At 35.8% G+C, this 24,928-nt stretch overlaps 3 protein-coding genes across 5 annotated transcripts; all 3 read left to right on the forward strand.

Moving 5' to 3' along the window:
• The first annotated feature begins 1,132 nt into the window (after positions 1-1,132).
• Positions 1,133-13,557, forward strand: LOC116302371 (tumor protein 63). Of its 3 annotated transcripts, XM_031711652.2 has the most exons (13): positions 1,133-1,271; positions 1,923-2,037; positions 2,919-2,965; positions 3,859-3,957; positions 4,809-5,064; positions 5,960-6,076; positions 7,140-7,253; positions 7,850-7,964; positions 9,051-9,198; positions 10,044-10,104; positions 10,523-10,706; positions 10,885-10,954; positions 11,403-13,557. In XM_031711652.2, exons 2-13 carry the CDS (start codon positions 1,929-1,931, stop codon positions 11,556-11,558), a joined length of 1,476 nt encoding a protein of 491 aa, XP_031567512.1. In that variant the 5' UTR covers positions 1,133-1,271; positions 1,923-1,928; the 3' UTR covers positions 11,559-13,557. The 3 variants fall into 3 exon arrangements, with proteins under 3 accessions (XP_031567512.1, XP_031567520.1, XP_031567527.1); XM_031711660.2 differs by lacking the exon at positions 1,133-1,271 and having other exon boundaries at positions 1,947-2,037; positions 3,632-3,957; XM_031711667.2 differs by lacking the exons at positions 1,133-1,271; positions 1,923-2,037; positions 2,919-2,965 and adding an exon at positions 3,008-3,760.
• Positions 13,558-15,574: 2,017 nt separating this feature from the next.
• On the forward strand, positions 15,575-17,220 carry LOC116302322 (uncharacterized). Its single transcript, XM_031711607.2, has one exon. It carries the CDS (start codon positions 15,640-15,642, stop codon positions 16,120-16,122), a length of 483 nt encoding a protein of 160 aa, XP_031567467.2. The 5' UTR covers positions 15,575-15,639; the 3' UTR covers positions 16,123-17,220.
• A 139-nt stretch (positions 17,221-17,359) lies between these two features.
• LOC116302393 (uncharacterized) lies at positions 17,360-24,464 on the forward strand. Its single transcript, XM_031711678.2, has 3 exons — positions 17,360-17,724; positions 18,093-18,946; positions 22,990-24,464. Exons 2-3 carry the CDS (start codon positions 18,616-18,618, stop codon positions 23,673-23,675), a joined length of 1,017 nt encoding a protein of 338 aa, XP_031567538.1. The 5' UTR covers positions 17,360-17,724; positions 18,093-18,615; the 3' UTR covers positions 23,676-24,464.
• Positions 24,465-24,928: the final 464 nt, after the last annotated feature.

The following is a 24,928-nucleotide window of genomic DNA, read 5'->3' on the forward strand; positions in this document are numbered from 1 at the left end:
TTTTGGGGGACAAAACAATAGGCCGTCTTTTCTTATGAAAAGAAAAAGAAAAAACAAACAAACAAACAAGCGAACAAAAAACATTGTTTTGTCCACCAGAACAATCCCTCTCGTGCAAGAGGTCTATATCGATGACATGGTGCCCTCAGTCATATTTGCTGATCATATTTCGTTAAGTTTAGTCCGACATTAAAGTACCATCATCCTCAGGTGAAAGTGGTTAACTATACATACTATTCATGTCAATATTTGCTAAATGTACGGAGAAAAAAATATTTCGGCCAATTTTTGAAAATAAAAAAATTATTGGCTAATTGTGAGCCTTTCGTTGGTGCGTTAAGATTGTCATGTCTCTTACGACCACTTATAGATAAAAGAAATGAATATATAAATTGACTTTATTTAACGAGGGTGACATACATGACATAGTTTCCATTATGGCCCTCCTACAATTAATAAACTGAAATGAAATGATCGATCAAAGAAACATAAATTATAGAGGAAATGGAGCTTAATTGTGATACTTGCACAAATTCAGGGTATGATAAGAGGCTTAGTCATGCACTCCCTTATAGCTATAGTACTATTTAGTTTTGTGAGTGTGAGATTAGATGAAGATCTCTATCAATTAGCGGGCGGGCGTTCCACCTTACTCCTCCCCGGTCGCCCTCCCTTCTCAAAAGTAGTTTAGCCATAGTTAATATTAACTATGGTTTAACCAAGTTTAACCCTTGCAACCGCAGGAGGCCTTCTTCTTGGGTCCTGGAAGATGCGGGGGGGAATCCATTTTGCAGCCCAAATTTTTGGGCCAAATCCCGTAGTCCTAACCTATGTTTTGTTTAAGTCCCAATCACCAGTCTCATATTTTTTGGGTTTGTGAACGAGTTCAACGACACACTTGTGGATAAAAAGGTGAGCTAAATAAAAATAAAGTGGAAAAAAAAAAACCAAAAAAAAAACCAGCAACAACAACAATTAAGCTTTAAACATCCACTGACTTTCAAATTATCCCGAAAAAATCCCGGAATTATCCCGAAAAAAGTAAAATTGAAGGCCAGGCTTCTGATTGGCGAAAAAGCCCGCGCTTTCGTTTTCCTCCGCTGATCAACATTCATGCAGGCTCAGTATTCAATCATAATATTTTTGCCTTCAACACACACACGACACACGTGGAATAGTGACAGTCTAGTTGAAGGATGGGTATTTGATTCGAGTTTTCTTCGTAATTCTCCCTTTGTCCATCAGATCCTTAGTGTTTTCTTCTACTCCAGGTAACTAGCTAACATTGGCTTATTTTTTTGTCGTCATTTATCTTGGAATTTTCAGAATATTGAATTTATTTCGGACGCTTTCTTTAGAAACGTCAAAACGACGTTGATCGGCGTGGGTCTTGAAGATCAAAAGAGTTTCGCTCTTACAATCGATGGTTCTCAGCACTCTTAAGATTTGAAATACTTATAGAAACTATGGTCGAAGTTTTTTTTAGTTAATTTAAGCATCAGTTATTGCATAATGGAGGAAATAATCGGCATTTTGTTTGCATTATTTTGATTGAAGTCCTTGTCTGATCAAGCGAGTCCGACAGAGACAGATCTTTCGTTCAAGCTCTCGTCTATCAACAATCTTATATCTTATTCATCGTTAATAAACTATGACTAATTGTTTCACGGTATAACTTACTAATTTATTGATTTTATTTAATATTTCTTTGTTATTCTGAAGGTATTTGTAGAATTTGGTAAAATTTCAAAACCTCGTGGTGGGGAATCCCCTAATTGTTATGCATAGAATATGTTAAGTGTTATCGGGGATACGCACGTTCCTATAGTTCTGCACTTGTTCGTAATCAAGTGCCTGGTTAACTCAATAAATACATCTACGTAATAATGTTTTATTGAAGTCAAAACTCGTATTTCTTGTAGGTCAAAATGTCCCAGGATTCAAATGGGTCCGATGTATCTCTATGTTTGTCTGAAGGGACGTTCAGTGAGCTCAAAGACATGGTGGGGTCAGATGTAAATTATCTTACCCGGACAGGTTGGTTTTTAAAAAGCAATTAATTCCTAAATGGTTGACCATAATTAAATGTATTTGCATAAAAATACAATTCACAAGCTTTTTTATCACAAAGCCAAAGTTGATGAACCTTCTTTTTTTTTTTTTTTTTTTTTTGTGAAACCAAAAACAAATCTATTGAGGGGGAGACCTCATAAACTCTACTCATAGATGATACCAACTGCTACACAGGGATCGAAATAGAAAAAAAGTGCAGCCTGCCATAGTAAAGGAGCATGCTAAAAGGAGGTCATTCCAGTAAATTTTGCATGCCATTTTATTGTTCATTTGGCAGTGCATTGTTATTTTCACCTGCAAAACTTGAAATCTGGCCATTGGCAGGCCGCTATTTCAAGCCCTGCTACAGGAATCAAACCTGAGACCTCTTAGCTGACAGATGTATGCACTACAGCTGGCCATTCCTTGATTCACATGTTTTGAAGGGTGCATCATTTCTTTCCTTCCCCTTCTTCCTATGGATCTTGGAATTAAAAATAAAAAATAAGACCAAGTCTGCATGGCTAAGGTTCTACTTTAATTTTTTCATACTGTACAATTTCTGCAAAAAAAGGCCATTAATATCTTACACACTTATTTCATATTACCTCTCGCATCCATGGCCAATTACATAGCAATTTGCTTTAAATACCATTAAAATAGAGTATGAATGAAGAGAGGTATTGTGAAAGTGTGCATGTTTGAGTTCTAATTATATCATATTTCTATTTCCAATCAGTTAGTTACTTCAATCATACCTTTTTCTTTTCCAAAAAAAGTTATAAATTTTCATTTTTAAAGGGTGTTTTGAATAGTCAGTTTTTATTTTTTACAGTATAATTCAGAAATCTTTCTCTTCTTTTCAGACGAAGTGACAGATTCCCATCAGGATGATCAATCCTTTGAACCCCAGGTTTGTACCATTAATATCCTTTTCACCTTATATTACATGTATGGAAGTAATGTTTTCCAATTTTAGATCATGTGTTATTCTCTGTAGTAGAAAATTCTTTGTTTGTATTGTATTCATGTGTCTTCTCATACAAAACTTTTGAAACAAAGAAATGATACTCTAGAGAATAACACGTAGTCTGATAGTATACATATAGATACCAGGAGTATAGTATCTATTAATTATCTCCTCTCTGGAATTTCATGTCATTACATATTGTATAAGGTGAGTTTGATAATGTTCTCAATAATTTTTTTACTTTGTTAATCTGGAATTAACCTTAAATTGCATATAACCCTTAAGATGATTAAAATGATGAGTATTCTTGAAGGTTCCAATAAACCATTTCTGTTGTCAGAACTTGATTTAACAATTTGAATATATTTTTTGCCCCGTCCTGGCTGGGATTTTTGGGTCTGGAAGGAGTTACCAGAAATGACGACAAGAGAAGTACCCTCGAAATGTCAAATGATAACAACACTCAAGAACAACTTCAAACTTCCATTGTGTACAAATACAGTTGTGTTTGGTAGTTGGATAGAGATGGATTGCTGTCTCTCAGAAGCTGAGTACCTATATGCATACTCCAATTGCCATCTTGACGTCACAGATTACTCTCGTTTACAGATCACTTTTCCTTGGTCATGCTGACACAGGAAGCCCAAAACTGCACCTTTATACATCAATATCTCCCACAGGAATTCTTCAATCCACCTCATATGTATACACGTATCGTTTAAAAGCTGGTGATGTCTGGTATTTGACAAAAGTGGTTTGTTCTTGGGTAATTGTATGCACTTTAAATTACCCTGCATCTTTTAACTTGTGGTACATATATTTCTTTCTTCCCTCAGCCATCTTGTAGCTATGTAAATCCAACCACGTTTCAGATAGAGGACAGTGGCGGGAGTAGCTCAGCAGGTTTTCACCATGATGCCTCATGCACAATAAATGTTAGTAGAAGTCAAGCCTTTTTTACCATTGTGTACCTCCTTTTTTTTGCCTAAAGGCTCGTCCAATTTTGAAAACTTTCAAAACATCAGTCATACTTAAAAAATCTGAATTGTACTTGAGATCCTGAGATTTCCTAATAATTATATACAAATTTCCAAATGGGTACTTCTATTAATTACTGTGAAAAATAAACTTCTGGAAAAATTGGAAAAGAATTACATGGGTTTTACTTACATGTATTTAAGTGGTAATTATAAGTGTACATTTTTTTGCATTTCTTTGGTATTGGAAATCACAAGATCTCAAATAAAATTCAGAATTTATGAAAGTTTTTTATAAAGTTTTTCCTGGAATTTTTCTATAGTAGCAGCCACCGTGCTTTGATTACAAGTTCTTAATTATAAAAAAATGCCATGGTAAAAGCCCCCCCCCCCCTCCCTCCCCCCATGTCATGCATGACAATATGTAAACTAGACATAAAAACCATATTGAATTATAACTATAATACCTCTTCAGTGAATCTTTGTTTTCTTTTTGTTTAATTACATCTCTTCCTTTTATCCATTTTGTTTTCCATTGTTTCTCTCAATTCCTGGCCTCTTGTTTTTGTTTTGTTTTGCTTTGTTTTGTTTTGTATTGTTTTGCTTTGTTTTGTTTTGCTTTGTTTTGTTTTGTTTTGTTTTTTGTTTTGCTTTGTTTTGTTTTGTTTTGCTTTGTTTTCTTCTTTGGTTCTTATTTGCATTATGCCTGCTTTTCTCAGTTTTCTCTATTGGTTTCTACTGGTTTCTTTATTTTTTTCCCAGTTATCCCATGTTTAACACATTTATATGTTCAATGTTTTCCATTTTAGCCAACTATGACAAGACATCATCAAATCCTTCCAAAGCCTGCGGTAAATCAAATCCATCCAACTTCTGTATTGATGCCTTCATTATGCTCCAATATTTCTCCTGATCAAGACTTCCCTGGACCATTTGATTTTGCAATCAATTTCGAGATAAAACCAGAACCTGTGCCGAAAGCTTCTCCTTGGATTTTCTCACATGAGGCGGAAAAGCTGTTTGCGAAAAGAAATGTAGACATCCCTTTAAGATTTACTTTGAAAGGTAGAAAAGTTTTATTTTCTTATTAATGTATTTTCATAAGCTTTTTAAAATACTATATAGACTTTATAATGTGATTATGGCCACTATACTGACATTCGAAAATAACGATTTAAGGAAGATGGATAGTTGCAGATTCTAGTTCCTTAGTATATAGGTAGTTCCTTAAGGTGGCTGACTACTTTGGTACATAATAATCAGAAAATTGAAACTTTTTTCACCTGAAGTTTAATGCTGATTTCAAAAATGCAAAGAAAAATGGGGTGTCCCGAGCTTGTTTTTGAGATAATCACTCCAGAATGACATGAAATTGTACAATTTGAAGAAAAATAGCAAAAATCAAGCTCCGTACAAATAAATAAATAAATAAAAAATCATGAAACCAAAACTAAGGAAGAAACATGAGTAATTTTCTCCAAACACGCTACTTACACTATATTTATAAAATACTGATAAAAGTTGTTTTAATAAACTATTGTAGACAATGGAAAAACGTTTTTTGGTTCAGGTTCTACGTTGTGTAAGTTATCACAAAAATTGAGCACAAAGCAAACAGAATGGTTTTTTACATTGTTCTAATAAACAGAATTGACTTGAGCTTTTAAAAATAATGGGATATTCACCTGTTATTTCGGAAAATAACAAAAAATATATAGAGTCCTGTGCAAAATTTTTGGGCTTTGCCCTCTCGAAGTTCAAAACGTGTACATGTATGGCTCTTCAATAAAATCTTGAAGATTATTCAGCGCTTTTTGACTGAGCGCACATCGAATGTTGAAAAGTAGTCAGCCACCTTATGGATTTACTTTGAAAGGTATTAAGTTTTAGTTTCTTAATTCTAATGTACATGTATTTTTGTTAGCTTTTAACACTTGTCCACAATTTTTCTTTTTCTCAGGGCCTTTAAGTCCAGAAGTTGCCCAGTTCCTAGCCATCAGGATTGAAATTGTTTACAGCAGCACTGAGCATTCTAGACATGTAGTTCAAAGGTGTCCCAATCATGTTTCAAATCCAGGTACAGTCTGACAATATCTTAGTCTTCTCTACTTATTGAATGTATTAAGAACATACCTTTGGCAACCAATAATTCAAATGACCAATTGGAGTAACCATACATGGCATGTACATGTACCTTTGAACCTGATAAAGTCCTCTTCATTAGCATTCTCTTTATAAAAAATACTAATGAAGAAAAATGTTATCAGAGATAAAGGAGCATCTAAGTTTAGATAAAGACTTAGAGATTCATCAAGGTTATTTTAACGTACAATCATCGCATATGATTCACAAAGTCAACAAGTGACCCTGTCTTGAGTTTGTCATTGTGTCTTCAACTTGTGGGAACTTGTAGAGTCAATGTGCATGGCCGTGGTGTACAAACCTCTATTAAAGTATAGAAGTCCATGTTTGCGACTATAAATGTATGGTCAATTTGTCAAGTTTTTCAAGATGTACAATTAACCCGCAGGTCATTGTCTTAGCGGTTCTAAAACCTGTTAGAAAACTCATTAATAATTCATGAAGAAAACACAATAGAAATCATGACCATGAAGGTGATTTTATATCTGATAAAGATTCGTCTTCATTTGCATAAACTTTAACTTGGATTTTCTCTATCAAACTTGGTTCATTTCGTAAAAAAATCGGTACACAATGAGAACAAACATCATAAGTTTTCTAAGCCATTCAATAATCTCGCAGATCGTGGTTTATCGGGTCTAAAACCACTCGGCTGCGCCTCGTGTTTTATACCCGATAAAACACTCCTGCTCGTTTATTAAACATTACATAAAACACCCCTGCTTGTTTATTGAACTGACAGTATTTAACTTATTTGAATTTATGGTACATGTACAGACTGTACATGTAGTAATAATTGATTGGCAATAGGGTCTATTGCATATAAACCAAAGACTGAGAAACTAGACTACATATGTTCTGAAACTAGATTGTTGAAAAGTTCAGTCTCGGAAAAAGGAGAAGGGAAGAAATGCGCAAAAAAAAAAATAAATAAATAAATAAATAAATTGTGCCTTGTTCTTAAAATCTAATCTAAACATGGTTGAATTTGCATGCAGAGAGTCTACAGAGTGGGCAACACATTGTGGAGACCGCCAATAAAGATGCAGTGTATGGGACCTGCCATCAAACTGGACAACATGTCTTGATCCTTCCACTCACGAAATTGGAAAGTAAGTTTAATTTTTTCCTTTATCCACCCTGTCAAAATTTACTGTACATGCCCAACCTACCTAGCCATGTTCAGCATGTTTTAGACTGTTTTCCTTACAGCCATCATCCATTTGGGAAGCATGGGTGGCATAGCAGTATGAGTGTTTGCCTCTCAGCAATATGACCAGGGTTCAATTCTGGAACTTGGTGTCGTGTGTGATTAGATTTGTTTGTTGGTTTCCTCATGTGCTTATTGCTTCTAGAGTTTTTTGTTTATCTTAAAAACTTGAAGAATCTGGCTGGTAGTTTAATTGCTGGCATGCATCACTTTCTAGACAAAAGTCATAGCTGCCATGTTGGCCTGACGTAAATTAACTGTAATAGCAAGCATTAAGGCGGAAATACACAGAGCAATCTGCTCTGCAACTTTTTTTTTGCAACAGGGTTGTGACAAGTTGCATGGGGCATTGCACCATTACTTGCTACTTTTTGCAACGATCACGTCTGTGTTGCACCGTGTAGACGTGTGCCGCAACAGCGTTGCGAGACAATTTCAGAGAAAATTGCTCCGTGTAATGGTGCCTTTAGACAGAATGTTTTGATTGTTTGTTTGTAGCTGGCCAGACTGACTGTATGTTTAAACTGGAGTTTATTCGATTTATGTGTTTGACCACGTGCCCTGGAGGACCTGAAAGGCGTCCTTTCCAAGCTGTTTTTACTCTTCTTTACAAGTAAGTTCATTACTATTGTAATATTTGATAAACCTAGGTATGTTTTATTTAACAATGATGAGAATAGGATGTGCTCAAACCCTTGTGCATACCATTCTTCTCTCTAAACTAAGTATCTAAATGTAGGGCTTGTTTCGTTGTCCAAATGAACACTCTTTAATTTAGCTTTTCATTGCAAATATAATATATTCCCACTCATTCATTATTTTTTTTCTTTCTATTAATATATCAGACAATTGCCCTATTTCACTATGACGTCACTGCTTGTTTATGTGGGGAATAAAATCGCCGAATCCAATAGAAAATTCAACAAAATTTGCTCCTAGCAAAACAGTTTAATCTAAAATGGCCTGGTTTTCAGATATAATATGTGTTAATATGTACTAAAAAATATTCTGGGCGTTTGCTGGTTATTCTATTTCTCTGCGTGGATTGATACGGGTTTTAGAACAATTTTCGGTGAATTTGCGTTGATTTGACCTCCTCTGACGACCATGATCCTTTGCGTTTAAACAATAGATTGTTTTGATGTGACGTCATAGTGAAATAGGGCAATTATTTTAGGATCGATTCAGTTATTTTAAATAAAAAGGAAACCCTCAATTTAGTAAAAACTGGAACACCAATGGGCTGCTCAAAGCCAGAGAATAGTTGATTTTCAGATCGAACTCTGAAACAACCTCAGGGCTGATCGAAGTCACCTACCTGGAGGCGTATGTCATACCTACGTATGTCTAACTCACACGGATTGAACAACCTCTGGGCTGATCTAAGCAAGGTTACAGCCATGAACCCTGAAACAATCTTTGGGCTGATCATTTTCCTGTGGAGAATAGAAAAATCTCTAAACTTAGCAGTTTAACTAATATCGCTTTGAGAGATGTGACTGTATCTGTAACGTCTATTTTAAAAATGCCACGTAATATAATAAAATGTAAGGTGTATTAGTTGTTAGGAGTCCAGTTGAACATATATCTTGGCCAAGCCATATTCTCAACCTGATAAGTACATTTAGTCATTTGTCTCTCGAAAAAAATATTTTTTCTACCTTCTTTTCTCAATAGATGTTTCTTATATCTTTTCCAGGGACAAAGTTTATGGGAGAAAGACATTAAAGACCAAAATCTGCTCTACTCCTGGTCGTACACGAGACAATGAGGTGAATTCCGTGAGAATGTCAAGGAAATTATCTGCCTCTGATAGCAGTGGACCTGTACCCAAAAAGAAAGTCAAGGTACAGTAGTAAGGGCAACAAAATATCGTAACAAACATTTTGCAATAGGTTGCTATCAATAGACGTCACTTCCGGTAATAGCTCTTTTTTGATGGCTTGTAGAACCTTGGAGGTTGTTTTGATCTCTTGTTTTCTGGTTTCATGTCGTAGAAATAGTCAAATACAATAGTTTGAGGACTTATTTTGACATGTTTTGACTTAACATTCGCTAGTTGCCCCTCGGTCAACCGCTTGTTTGCCCCCCAGTCAACTCCAAAAAGTCACGTGATTGATAGTAAGCAATAGGCCATTTCACGGATCCCGTTACTCAACCTCAGCCTTGTCAGCGTGTAATTATTCTTTAGAATTTGACTACAGTCCGCAGTAATGAAAGCAAGTTACACATCAACGAACAATTGAAACACTTAAAAATTTCACAGGTTGTAGGCAATTTCTAAAGAATATATTACACGCTGACGAGGCTGAGGTTGAGCCGCGGGATCTGTGAAATGGTCTATTTAGTTCTTCGTCTGAACAAATTAACAGAAGGACTAGCACCCAAAACATCAGTATTGTGATAAACTTTTTAAAATGGAGTTTAAGTTTCATTTATTTATTTTCATCGTTGCATTCAACACACTCACTCAGTCCTAACTAGTAACCAATAGTTATCAGTTTTTTGTAACTGATCAATCTAACATTGATATTGTTGTGTTGTCATTCGGAGCTTAAACCTCGGTATATACGCATACTTTTCGGTGATTTTTGCCATCATCACCATTGTCATTATCATTATCATGTTCATCATCATGATCATCGCCATAATGTGACGATGTTCTAATGGATTGTTTTTATATTATACTAAGATTGAAGAAACTCCAGTAGATACCAGTTCAAACCGTGAATCAAAAATGTCAGTAAACCAAGGTACTGTATGTAACTGTTATTTTTCATTAACTGTCTTGCAATGCTCGAGGGGATCCATTTCAAGGAACTCGGATGAAACGCATGGACAAAGAACTAGAAACGCATTCGTTAACTGTGTTTTTAGTTTAAAAGACACGGGAAAACGTTGTAAACACGTTGATATTTTATGTTCCCTCATTTGATCGCAGTAGGGAAAAATGTCAATTCTATTCCATTTTATTCTATTCTGCCCTGCCCTGCCCTGCCCTGCCCTGCCCTGCCCTGCCCTGCCCTGCCCTGCCTAGCCTATTGATTTGAATGATATACATATAACTAACGTGAGCATGATTTGATGATAATCAACTAACGTTTCGGAAGTTGGTCCTTCGCCGGAGCAAAGAAGGTATGTTTTAATAAAATGATGTATTTATGTTGTTAGCTGTTCATGAGACGACTACTGAACATGTAGGCCCTTTGCACATAAAACAAGAAGATGAAGATGACGAGCTGTTCACTATTCAAGTTCGAGGGAGAGAAACGTACGAGTATCTGATGAAGTTCAAGGAAGCGATCGAACTGACGCGCATGGTACCCCCTGAAATATTAGAAAGTTACAGGGCAAGGTAATGTAATTCTGCAGACACCTAGTGGTCGCTTGTTCTAAAGAAAAACTGTTTCGCTATTTCTGACGTGAAATTTTAATGTTGAGGGTCCTGAAAAAATTCTGGAATTTTATTATCTCCTAGTAGTACGAACCCTGTTATTCCGTGAATGTTTATTTTTGTTTGTGATCGTTATCAGCTGTCCTCCTTGTGGGCCCAACTGGCACCTTCAGGAGATAAACCAAAGGTCTAGAACCTCTGCATCACAGGTAATACGGGAACCGGGAGGGAAAGAATTAACAGTCATTCAGTTCTCAAGAGGGGAGAGGAAAGGGGAGGGGGGTAAAGGCAAGAAGTCAAATAGGCAGGAAGTGAAATAGGCAGGAAGGAAAAAACGAAAAGTAAATGAAAGGGAAGGACAAGAAGGGAGGCTAGGGAAAGGTAGGGATAAGAAAGGATAGGATGGCATGAGATAATATTGGATAGGTTTGAATAAGATGAATGAAAGGCTCGTTGGGATACAATTTTACTTATGCTAGTGAAGACATAAAAAAATAGATGACAAATACAAACAAACAAAGCAGGGACTTAGAGGGAAAGATTTAAAAGCTATGTAAGGTGGTCAGGAGCTGTACATAAAGAGGCATTTCTTAACTTGCGAGGTTTGCTTTATTTCTTAACCAGCCCCCCCCCCCCCCCTGTTTTGAATCTTTACAGCTAGTGACAGCAAATGTCCAATCCACATCAACCACTACTACAAGTAGTACCGCCTCGACCAACACCCGTTATACGCTGAAAAATGTCCTTGTGCGGAAAAAGAAAGGATGCCCAGAAATGAAATCCATCGAAGAATTAAAAGAAGCAGCCAAATGAAGTACAGTGTTGGGGCCAGCAGAGGTTAAAACTATTTAACAGTTAGATCCGCAGGCCGAATGGTCTACACGTCAATAACCCACGAGGCCGAAGGTGGAATGGGCTGTAGACCCCTTGCAGCACGTCGGAACGCAGCTCAATTTGGAGAACATAACAATGGGTTTCCAATTCTCATGACAATGAAATAATTTTGTTTTGTCCTCCAAATCAAGCTGCTTTGACGTTTAATGCAAGGGCTCTATTAACAAAACGCAGAATTGTTTTAGACGAAACCTGCTAATTGGTAAAATAAATAGATACAAGTTTAAAATTAGGTTAAAATCTAGTCATTCGCAGTTTTGGGGTTGTCGAAACCTTCACTTTTCTTTGTGAGTGGACTATTACTAATAGACCATTAGTAAGTCAGTCAATCAGAGTACAGGATTAACTGTATGGTATACATTTAGTAGGTTTAGACTAAAACTATTTTGTCGCAAAGGTAATCTTTCGCAGTCTTCATTGGTGTCGGCTCAGGTCATCCTGGGCCCTCTATACCACAGCTAGTAGTGAGGGTGAAAGTTAACACCGACACCTGGAAAAGTCAGGAAAATATAGGAAATTCTCAGGGAAGTTACATCTACCGATTCTTTAGTCGTGGTCAGTTGGCACCCTTAAGTGAATATCGATCACTGGGTAATACTCCAGTTTTGATTTCTCTGATGCCCAGGATTCACCTCGATTTTGTGTAGAATATTATCGTGTTCCAGTGGAATTTCCTTATTGGTCTGATGTATATATAGCATTATATAACCAAACCAACCACGTATTTTTAATGTTATCACGCCACGCTCATATCGTAAACATGCGCGAAAAAAAGCGTTTTAAGAATTAAAAAAAAAATGGTTTGCCGATTAGTAATATGCACTTTCTCTGTAGCAAGAGAACACGGGACAAAAAGGTATATTTATATACATCTACTGTATTTCAAAAAAACGTTGACATCGCAAAAGGCGATAGGTCATCCCAAGATGCAAGAATAGCTGGAATGACTTGTTTTTCTGTTTCTTATTCTCGTCAAGAACAAGGACCTTAGTACTGAGACTGATTCAATGCTGTTTGTAGTCGACGAAACCATATCCGTATCGGAATGATCTATCGCCTTTGGCAATAAAATAGATGTATGGACATGTATATAAATGTTATTTTCGAAGTCTTGCGTCATGGCAGCCTATAAAAAAAACGAAAGCAGCTTGCTTTTATTTTCCAGTTTAGTTCAAATATTACAGTTAAATCTTTTAAGATAAGGCATGTGTATATAAATGTTTTCGGTGTTGCGTCATGACAGGCTATACGATAGAAAAACAAAACGATTTGACTTGCCTTTATTTTCCAGTTTAGCTCAAGCATTTGAATCTATCAGTAAGAGAGTGCTTTCATGTTAGCCATACTGTGGAGCAGGGATGTTAGCCATGCTCTAGGCAGGGAACTGAAATGCAATGTTTGTGCAAAAGTAGACTTATTACCCAAACGATAACATTTCGTGTATAGAACCCTTGAGCATGTTGGGTCGACTTATCGCATTGCATCGTGGAACTGTTTTAGGGGATAAAATAGACGCCATTAAAAAATATATGTCACCCTAACAATTCCCACAATGCATTGCAATATCACTTTGTTCGAGTTATTTCCTCAACCTCGGAATGACTGCTAAGGTGGAAGTCTTTCATATAGGGCAATCTGTGGTGACGTTATATTTGTCTATTCCTTGAACAACTAACACGAAAGTCTCTTGAAGCCACAAATGCAAAAAAAATAAAATAAACCAAAAAATACCTCATTATCAAAATATTGGCAAAGGCCAGCTTGGATGGCGTCGATGAAATTCAACATGGCAGATATCACGTTAGGATTATAATATAAGCATATTACAATTAGTTTTTAATTACGTTAAAGGATTGAATGCAATAAAAATATCTTTCAAAAGGAAGTGTTATTCCTAATGTAACTTCCTTATCGTAAACAGTCTTACTGCCTTTCACTTTCGCATCATATAATCATTTTAATGAAAGTCAAGTTTCGAAGTTAGAGAGCAAACTCCGTGAAACACTAATTACTAAATAGTACAAAATAGTGCTAAGTAAACAATAAAAAACAATGGAATTTGCATGAAATTGTGCTATTTAGTATTACTAAAGTTTCACGGTTATATTGTTTACACTCTATACATTTAAGAGATCTAAATTCAAAATAAAAACACTTATCGTACTTTTAAGATGATCGTAGTCTTTTATCTCTGACGCACCCGTGTCCACTTGACTTGGCTGGGTATTGCATTTTAAGGAATTCGAAAGGAAGCTGTCCGTTTGGTGTTCGTTTTTTTTTTTTCTTTCTGTCTGTCTATTGAACCCCGCACTAGTTACTTTATAGGGGTCGGAACACTTGACAGGTGAGTATTACATCGTAAGGGGTATAGTGTATAATGCAAACGGGGTGATGGGTACTCCTAATATTCCCAGTGACTTATCACTCATCACACAAAAACATGTCCAGAAAAAAGGTGAAGACGTAGTCGGCTTATGTATTTTTCATTTGAAAATCCTATTGAGTGTGCGATATTTAAGACTATTCTCCAGTTAAGACTCAAAGCGTATATATTTTTTCCGGCGTTAACGGAAATTCTTTGAAAATCATTTTGAGTATGCGCTATTCAGTGCTCTTGAAAGCGTCTATTTTACCTGACTATAGAATTTGTTTTGCAATAAACGCCCAATTAAAGTAATTGTCAAACTAGGTAAGTAGTACCAGAACAGTACCTATCATCCGTGTTTGAGACAAAAATAAGCGCAGATTGTTCAGATGCATGCAGATACAGAGGCTTCTGTTGATTGCTGTTCAGTTTATTCGGGCTTTCCTTCTTCCTTACATCCAGTCACTGCTTCAACTAAACTGAAGTAACTGCATTCTGCAACTCACTAAATTATGTGCTTCATGCACTTACATAACAGGAACTAACATCAATCTAATAAATGGGATGACGTCAAGCAAAGGCCCGATAAAATCATGATTGCCGTAACTGGCTTGTTACCAATTCCCGAAGAGGAAGAAAGGTTTGATTCATTGGAATTTAACTTTAGGCGTTAATCGTATTATTTTACTTCAACTGGCATCTTTCCTTGATTCTTTTGATATAAATAATCCAACGGATAAAACTAAGTGCGAGTGTGCGCATGTGCACAGTGGTTCCACAGTGCTAGGAATATCCCATGAAACACCAGCAGTATCGAAAGTAGTCTATACTGAATAAAAGCTTTGTGCTTGTTAGTGCCGTGTTAATCATCGAGCTGCTAACATCTATTAGTGAGTGAACGAGTGACACATTTGCATATTCAGACCCCTCACAATAACTCGTTTCTACGCTTCGCATATCCAGGAGTTAAAAATCAAGCTTTTATTTACAGGAAAAAAAACGAGAAAAATAGGACTTTGAAAATATGCCTCGGCGACTTTGAAAATCGGCGCGTTTTGACTGATTTGGGGTGGATGGACAAAAATGCACGAAAAAAAGAATTTAAAACGATTCCAACTCCAGTTTTGTAGTAAGGACAGATAGTAGTTTCGATGGTAAAAATATAAAAGAAATCTATTTTTGGGGCCGAAACCCAGTGGTGCGCTCTTACAGGAACTCCGACCTCTTAATCGTTGAGAAGTTTTGCTAGAATTATACGGTTTCTTTTCTTAATTAGTACAGTTTTTAAAATCGTTCATTTTTTTGATTTTTGTAGTATTGACGTTAACGTCTAAATCGGGCTTCTGTGCATGATTAAGGAGCGGATAATAATTGAAAGGGCAACAGGCTCTCGAGAAAAGTTACCATACAACATACAACTACCGGTATAGACTGCTAACTGAGTTTTAAGCCACTTGAAGAGTGACAAGAGCAGTAATTCGACGTAATTCCAACGTACGTACTTAGAGCTTTGAAACATTTTCGAATGCTCTCACGTAAACAAATAGATAAGCTAGTATATCATGCTCAAAGAGCAAAACAGGCGACGTGAGGTATAGTTGAAAATCCAACACTTTATTCTCGTAAAGTTAAAAGATGGAAGCCGGTGAAAAATATCTGACGCTTAGTACGCCAGATGTTGTCATCCAGAGTTTATTTTCGAAATACGACTTAAACAAAAATGGTTTCTTGGAAGAAGAAGAGCTGAGGAGCCTGTTGGAGCAGGACCTGGGCATGAACACAAACCAAGCTGACGTTTTCGCATTATTGATCGACAAAAATGGCGACCACAGAGTGAGCTATACCGAGTTGGTCGACTGGCTCCATAGTGACGAACGATATCGATGCATAAATGATAAATCAAGATTCTATTTAATATCCAAAGCAGTGGAATTGTTCAAGCAGTTTGACAGGAACGAAAACGGATCTCTGGATAGAAAAGAGTTTTTGAGGCTTGTACGTTCCCTTGGATATCAACAAGTTAACAACGATAAAGAATTTCAAACAATGGACAGTGATGGAAATGGGGTGATATCCTTTTGGGAATTTCTTCGCTGGCTAAATTGGATTCCTCTCTAATAATATGTTTCATCTTTTATTTTTTTACTCTGTTACATTATCAAATAGCTATACACCGGTTGCTCACTTAGATTTGGTGTGTCGTATCTGAGTAGAGTTGCTTTCTTTCCTGTGCTTCGAGGTTTTGTCCAGGGTTCTACGGTTTTGCTCACTTCAAAAAAAATCGACTTCTAAATTTTAATTGGAATTCAGTGAATGAATAGCTACTCTCCTGCAGAAAATAAAAGTGATTAAATCCCATTTCTAATAGGTTTAAAAGGTTTCTAGTGGGAAACTAAGTTGATCGCGAGGCGTGTGGTCAGAATATCTTTGGTGGAATCAGTATGCTCGCCCATACGCCAACACAGTTCCTATACGTTTAAGGTTGTAGAGTACGATTTTAAAATTTAAAATTCCATTAAACCTCAATAGTATCACTATATATTTATGTATATACACACCGAATCCCTAAAACTTTGACAATTTAGCGATATATATACATATATATGTATCCCCTTTTTGCTATTGTCTCTCCTTGAAAATGCAGGTAAGACAATAGAAAAAAGGGGGATACACATATATGTATGTATATCGTTAAAGTGTCAAAGTTTTAGTTATTCGGTGTATATTCTTCTTTTGCACGTTACGTCATCACGGCCATGTTGGTACCATTTAACATAAGATTTCTCATTAGCACCCATTGTTAACGGTACCACAATGGCCGCCATGTTTTTGTCTTTTAACTTTCTTGGGAATGCTTGCAACCCATCAATATATATAGCGCTGTGAGTTTATACGTAGATGAGTACCAGTGCTTTTCTACCAGTGTTTTATTATTATTATTATTATTATTATTATTATTATTATTATTATTATTATTGTTGTTGTTGTTGTTGTTGTTGTTATTATTATTATTAGTATTATTATTATTATTATTATTATTATTATTATTATTATAACGTACATAAATGCAGTAACGTCGCATAAAGTACGATATTTTAATTCTATACGACTGAATGAATGTTTTGGTGATCAATGTGTCAGTTTGCCCCCAAGTGAGATAACGAAAAGGTTGTCAAAATATAATAATAAAAATAGAACATTAAATAATTAAAACGATTAAGCGTATTTTTGGTCTTATTCATATTATAGCCCTTTCATGCTGAGGTCATAGTCATATGCTTGCGTCTTTATTACGTCTACACTATGGATTATCCTTTGGATAAGGCGAATATACGTCAACCGCATCTCCAATGGATGAGCTGCACTGAATTCTTGTATTTCGTAGACCGTTTGACGGCAAAACTAATAAGATTATTAGATTCAAGTGCCTGGAGATAATCATCTTGCAGAAATACTCATTTGTCAATGCGTACGTAATTGGGTATGCTTTGGATGGATTTGGATATACATTGGTCAACTGCCTCTTTCCAAAGAATGAAATGAACTGTACGTATGTCCTAGGCATTTTGACGATGGAGTTAATACGATAATACGATTCAAGTTCCAGGCCAATGACGAATCAATCACCGTTGCAGCAGATTTCCCAAAAGGCCGATAAACATGATCTTGCCATAAACAGCTTCACAGTGTCTGTTTGGAAAGTACCACAATAATTACAAGGTATTTAACAATTTTCTTGCGATCAGGGCCCGGCCTTGGATAGCGCTATCCAGCGGATAAGTCCTTATCCAGTGGAGACAAGTCGATGCTTTTATCCAATAAATTTATCGACTGGATAAGATTTATCCGTTAAAATAGCGCTATCCAGGCTTCGTACAACCGGGCCCAGAGGTTTAAATTCGGAGATATTCTAAATAATGTTTGGCACTTGTGGGACTTAGCAACGGTAACTAATGGGAGTGGGAAACATGATGAGTTATCATCAAATTCAAGTTGTAAAGTTAATAGAAACAACAACAACAATAATAATAACGAATTAAATAGACCCTTTTCGAATTCCAAATTACCGCTGTGTTTCTTGATTACAGACTCATTTGCACAGGGTTAGCCTCGTATCAGTGTTTAAATATTCACAAACACCAACATGAAGTAAAGAATGCAAATAGTGATTTTAAGGCTCTTTGCAAAGAAGTACAGTACTGGCAGCCCTTGATGTATTGCTTACTATCAATCACGTGACTTTTTGGAGTTGACTGGGGGCCAAACAAGCGGTTGACTGGGGGGCAACTAGCGGATGTTAAGTCAAGACATATCAAAATATGTCCTCAAACTATTGTATTTGACTATTTCTGCGACATGAAACCAGAAAACAAGCGATCAAAACAACCTCCAAGATTCTACAAGCCATCAAAAAAGAGCTATTACCGGAAGTGACGTCTATTGATAGCAACCTATAGTACCAGTGAAATCACTTCCGGTTATATTTCATGACTATCACGAGGTACTCTCTTAGCCAATAGGAAGAGAGGCATTGAACACACATTATATAACTTTTCCTACGAGGACCAGTATAAATTCACTGGCGTTATAGTATATATTACTAGTATAGAAATGCAAGAGCCTGTCGGCATTGTCGTTCTTGGTTTAGGTCGTGCTGGATCTATCCATGCATGTAATGTTTTAGCAAACCCTCGAGCGAAACTTCGATGGATCGTCGAAGAAGACGTTCAGAAAGCCAAGAAGTTTCTTGGAGACAGGAACGTGACAGACGTTGGAGTTGTTCCTGTAGCTGACACTAGAATTGCTTTAGATGATCAACAAGTAAGAGCAGCTTTAGTGTGTACACCAACAAATACTCATTCAAAGGTTATTGTGGATTGTTTGAGAGCGGGAAAAGCCGTGTTTTGTGAAAAACCTGTGGCGGAAGATGTTGAATCAATAGGTAAGATTATTTTCCTCAGACCGTGAAATAGTTAAAAGACTAATAGAGGTTATTATATCTTAATTATGTTGTTTTCTTTGTTGTCTATTTGACTATTATACTAGACTAACTAGACTAGATCATACTAGACTAGAATAACTACTAGAAACTGTTTCAAGGTAGAACTGTAAGTTAACTAAAACTAAGTTTAATATAGATTAGACAACACCCACTTGACCAATCAGTGCCCAGTAATTCAGTGCTCTATATCCTGCTGTACAGTAACTAATTAAGGTGTCAGGTGGTGGGGGCCTTGGACCCTTATAATACAGGGTTCTCGAAAATAGTAGTCATTAATTAGTTCTCTCTATAATCACGAATCACTAATATTAGGCCTTGTGTTTCAAGGTATCATTTATTTGCATTCTCCATATTATACAGTAGAATATCTAGACAATGCTAATTAATAAACCTGTATTTTACCCTATTACTACTTTAGTTAAGCTAAGGTTTTTTGGCCGGCATATCCACATGGCATATATATTAAGTAGACTGATCATTAAATGTAGAGGTTATTAGACATATGTAGTGAGGGTGGAGTGTCATATGCATAACAATTTATTGACCACAGGCAAGGGTAACAACTCCTTATATTGATTGAAACAAAAGTTGTATTTATTAGTTTGTAAGTATATCATGATCACTTCTCCACCAGGGACATAATATTTTAGTGTCTTTGCAGAAATCCCCTTCTTGTATACAGTATCTAGGGAATGTATCTAGGGATCAATCAGCTAATCTGAAATGTTTTATCATGAATGCGAATGGATATCATATTTTGGACTCCCATATAACTTTGGTGTGTTATTAAGTCTATAAGTTCCAGGATATGTTTAAAAAGGATAGCTAGGCAGATTTATATGGTGGTCTATATCTAGAATTACCTTTAAAAAATAAAAGTGCAAAATCTGGTAAAAAAAAATGCACACATTCTTAATTTGGGTGGCTAATGAAGTTGATTCCTTTGACCTAGAATTGTTTCCTGGCTAGCTTTCACCCATGGTACATGTAAGTTTGCTATAAATTTAGAGCCCTATGCACTTCCAATTCAAGACCAATTTGTCATCAGAATAAAGGCTTATAGCAATAGAGCGATTCCATCAATCAAATACTGTAAATGTGATTAATGGTAGTCCAATTGCCTGATTTCCAGCCCTGTTACTACTTTCTGCAATGAAAACAATGGTAATAAGTCACTAATTAAAAGCTGTTCTAAAAGTGTCATATAATATATAACACATTGTAAAATGTTTCTAATAGTAAGGAAAAAAGTAAAGAAGGTCAATTATAACTATGATAACTATGAATTAGTCATACATCCACTGATGACGGCAGAGGTCACTGCCGAAACACTATGTTAAACTTAAAAGTGTAGTTCTGTTCTTAAAATGCTTAACTTCACTGATCACATTCAGACTATTTTGAACTATGATATATTTTTTCTTACAGTAAGGACTCGCAATCAACCCATGAATATTTCAACTTTTTATTAGGTTGTTATTTTCTGAACTTTCTACTTTTTCAAACCCTGTAAAATGAAGAATTGAGTTAATGTAAATACACAGATTGATCAAAATATATCTTATTTTCAATTGATTCCCTCAAGAAGAGATGATTTTAAAATATTGCACTTAAAAAAGTGACAAATTAAAATACTTAATTAAAGTGTTAATAGTTCAATTTTAGCTCAGTAGATTTTTAACTTTTGTATTTTAGCATCTAAGTTTGTACAATAAGTTAATAATTTCTTCATAAGAGGACAAGGACCTCACTGAAAACCAAATTTGTGAAGAGTACATCATTCTGAGAGTCAGATTAATTATTATCATTATCGTCATCATTGATCAGCATCATTATCATGATTGTGTTTTAGTACAATTTTAGACTTGAATATCAGAGAAACGAATACATTCAATATAAAAAAAATCATTTTGGTACTTCTTAAATTCCACTCTTGCAAACTTTGGGAGACCATAATCGATCACTGCTCAAGCAGCGACAACCATCTCAGAATCACTGGTCACTCAACCGATTACAGTGTGCGAAACTCAATATCCAAGTCTAAAATTATACTAATAGTTAAGATAAACTTTAAATTATTGTATTTTTTAAATTAAAAGTAAAAACAATAATAATAATAATGAAAACTTTATTTTGATGCTTTTTGTTTTACAATTGCAAATCTTGCTGGTAACTGGGTAATTTGCTATTAGCTACTTGAATTAAAAATAAATTCAGTTTTACATTATTTAATGAAATGAAAGGCTTATAGCTCAAGATATGTACTTGGATACATACAAGGAGATGAGAGAGAGAAAAAAAAACAATAATAGTAAGAAATGAAATGATATGAAGATAAATAAAAATTCATTAAATCAGGATTTTCCCAGTTTTTGTTAGGTTTACAAAAAATGAAATATGTGGATCTAATGGATCTAATTAATAATAATAATAATAAGAGATAATAATGATAATAATAATTACTTCATTATTATTATCCTGCTTATAAAAAAACTGTCAATAAATAAATAATGATTGATATAAGCTAGCTTGCTTGCACAGTTAAATAGATTATTTATCCATGTACTGTAGCACATGCTTAAATATTATTTTCTTAATTGTATGATAATTACTATACTTTCTTAAGTGTTACCAAGTGTACACACAGGAGTTACACCTCCCTCTTACGCCCAGCCCTATGTTACAAAGTTGTTTGATCAGAAAAAGATTTCTTAAGCTTTCCCCTAACAACCATTTCGCTTCCGAGGTGTTCTTAAAGTTATATAAATAGAGATTACTTCATGATTATAGTACACTCAACAAAATTACTCGACTCTGATTGAAAGATATAACTAGCTAAAAACTAGTGTGAGCTGCGTCGGTGTTTCTAATGAAACAGTAATGATGAAAAGGTAAATTATACACCGTGAAAAGATGAAAAAACTTACTGACGTTTCGGACGCTAGTCCTTCGTCGGAGTAAAAAAGGGCTTTTCACCTTTTCATCATTACCGACTCTGATTGGTCGAGAGGAGTACAATTATAGCGTTAATTGTACTCTGTAGGAGTACCGAATTAAGTCGCTATGGCAACACGGCCAAAACAATGTCAAAACAATTATTTTCCATCATTTTGTACTTTAAAAACATATAAATAAATTTTTAAAGCCGTAAGAACTAATCTTTTTCATGCATTTCAGTTGCGCGATGGACTGAAAATCGGCCGCCAAATAGACAAAGATGAAGGGCGTCGCTTCACATTTTTCACTGAAATTTTGTTGAGTGAACTATAAACAAAAAATCTCACGATATTCTCGTTACCAAGACTATTTATTAATCACTTGTCACTCGATCACCTTGGTACATAACATATAAACATTGGTCTTAATTCTTGTTTTATTCCCTTTATTAAAATAATAAGAAAAATCAATAAGGTCTATAACTTAGGGACTGTTCATACTTTATCAGGTGGGGGGGGGGGAGGGGGGTTATTCACTTGCTAGCCCATATTAGAAATTTGACTGCAGCAAGTGTTCCCTGTATTACCCTTGGTCACTGTTTGGGGTTTGCTTTGATTGATTTGGCTGAGGAAGAATCATGGTTTAAAATAATGGCAGAACATCACACAATATCCAGCCAGAACTGGATTTGTCCAGTCAAATCCTTTCCTTGCCAGTCATTCCCACCTGTCACGTCTAGCCAGAAATGTGTTTCATTAAAGAAATGGACCCTCCCTTGTTTTCCACTGTGTTTACTGGTAAAGCACTGTGTGACTCAGTTTGTATGTTGTCCTTCTGCTTCTGAGTGTGATTTGATGAAACCCTAAAATACCACCAGCTACTCCGTACTGACTGGTTAAAATGAATGATCCTTAAGCAGATATTCTTGTACAGAAGTACTGTAAATAAGATCTATGAGATGAATGCATATTTCTAAATGAATACAAATTTCTAAAATATCGAAATGAAATATTAATTTACAAATTATTATTGTCTCTTTAATTCAGTATCATGTTACGAGGAAGCTGACCGTCTTGGCCTGTTGCTATTTTGTTCCTATAACCGTCGATTTGATCCTGGCCATGGAACTGTAATTAAAAAAGCAAGAACAGGAGCTCTTGGTACTATCCACTCAATCATAACTAAAAGCCGTGACTCTCCATTTCCAACACTTGAGTTTTTAAAGATATCTGGTGGCATGTTTCACGACTGTGCTACTCACGACATTGATGTTGTACTAAGAATAACAGGTGAGGCTCCGACAACAGTTTATGCTCAAGCAAGCTCATTTGCTCCTGCCATAGCTGATATGGGAGATGTGGATTGTATTACCATTACCTTGAAGTTCCCTAGGGGTACATTAGCAACAATCAATCTAGATCGTACCTCCCCTTATGGATATGACCAACGTCTGGAGGTCATGGGTGACAAAGCTATGATGATCAGTGATAATCCAAAGCCAAGTGCTATCCGAGTGTATAGCCAAGAAGGAGAAAACCTTGATAAATGTCACTATTCATTTCCTCAAAGGTATGCGGAATCGTACAAAAATTCTTTGAATCATTTTCTCAATGTAATTGAAGGTAAAGAAGAGATAGAAGTAACCAAGGAGCAAGTTGTGTTGGCATGCCAAGTTGCTGATGCTTGTGAGCTTTCACACAAAACTCAGCAAGTTGTTAATTTTAAAATTTAGTCTTAAGCGATTTACATGACTACAGACAGTCTATTTTAAGGAACTGGGAGCTCATATTGACACTTAAGGTGGGGTAGGGGTGAGATTGCTCATCTTTTAACCACTGTGACCTGTGATGGATTTCCATAGTCGGTGACGTGTCATATGTGAATTTTGGGTTTATTGTTGGTTCTTCTTGCTTCGAGAATTTTCTCCGGGTTCTCCGGTTTTCCTCTTTTTGTTTGTTTTAATTTTTATTCCTTTCCTTTCCTTTTCTTTCATCGTTGTGAAGAGTACTCCATAAATTCTCAATATCATTTATTCTCTGATGTATTAGTTTTCTACTGTATATTCTTCTTTTGCACGTTACGTCATCGCGGCCATGTTGGTACCATTTAACAAAAGATTTCTCATTAGTATCCATTGTTAACGGTACCACAATGGCCGCCATGTTTTAATGAACAGGATAATTGTACACCACTATTTAAATAACATTGTAATCTTGATCATCATCTTCTTCTTCAATTGTATCACTATTGTCATCATCATTATCATGTAAAGGAAACACGTTACAGCTATAACTTCGCCCCCAAAATTATCTTAAAAATATTCAACATGCGTAAACTATGTTCCTCCCTTGTTAGAGTCCTTTATACGTGTTTCCTTTACATGCCCTACTTCCTATACGTAGATAAGTATAGTTAGTCTTTAAATACAGGGATTTAAACTTTTATCGTAAAACTCCCTAAAGAAGTGTACAGAGTTAGACGAAACGTGTAGGAGATATAAAATAAAAAGTTTTACAGCCTAGCATCCTAGGTGCTGCTCACTGGTTCCTTTCAAAAAAAAATTTTCAAAAATTTTCAAAAAAAATTAGTCGACAGTGAGGAAGAAATGGAAACCCGGATATTCCTCTTCCAGTGCAGTATGTATCGCGATCAGAAAGACAGTCTATAGCAAGCTCTCGTTACCAGTCATTGCAATGGCTTGCATAGGGATATGTAGGTATCAGGACAAAGAGTGTTTGTATTTAGGTGTATGAGGGGGGGGGGGGGGGGTACATTTTTTTTCCTGCTAAAGGAGGGGGGGCACAATGTTTTTGACATTAAGTGACATTAAGTGGGGGGGATCTTGAAATTTTGGAGTATTTTGAAATTTCCTCTGCCCCCCCCACCCCCCTTTACCCCTGCGGTATACATAATGAACGCAGCCTTATTACAATATGTGTGTAGTTTGTCAAGATAATTCTGAAGCCCCTGTGCCGATCTAGAGAA

This window comes from Actinia tenebrosa, unplaced genomic scaffold (assembly GCF_029948245.1).
Source record: "Actinia tenebrosa isolate PJP-AT-01 unplaced genomic scaffold, QUT_ActTen_1.0 PGA_scaffold14__42_contigs__length_11649687, whole genome shotgun sequence".
NCBI lineage: Eukaryota > Metazoa > Cnidaria > Anthozoa > Actiniaria > Actiniidae > Actinia > Actinia tenebrosa.

Excerpts from the sequence above, each read along its gene's own strand:
- LOC116302393 (XM_031711678.2), top strand. The coding sequence starts at position 18,616 with ATGCAAGAGCCTGTCGGCATTGTCGTTCTTGGTTTAGGTCGTGCTGGA. Across the intron at positions 18,947-22,989 it reads GGAAGATGTTGAATCAATAG|TATCATGTTACGAGGAAGCT; the intron begins GTAAGATTATTT and ends TCTTTAATTCAG.
- LOC116302371 (XM_031711652.2), top strand. The coding sequence starts at position 1,929 with ATGTCCCAGGATTCAAATGGGTCCGATGTATCTCTATGTTTGTCTGAA. Across the intron at positions 7,965-9,050 it reads GTTTTTACTCTTCTTTACAA|GGACAAAGTTTATGGGAGAA; the intron begins GTAAGTTCATTA and ends TATCTTTTCCAG. Across the intron at positions 10,105-10,522 it reads AAAAATGTCAGTAAACCAAG|CTGTTCATGAGACGACTACT; the intron begins GTACTGTATGTA and ends TTATGTTGTTAG.
- LOC116302322 (XM_031711607.2), top strand. The coding sequence starts at position 15,640 with ATGGAAGCCGGTGAAAAATATCTGACGCTTAGTACGCCAGATGTTGTC.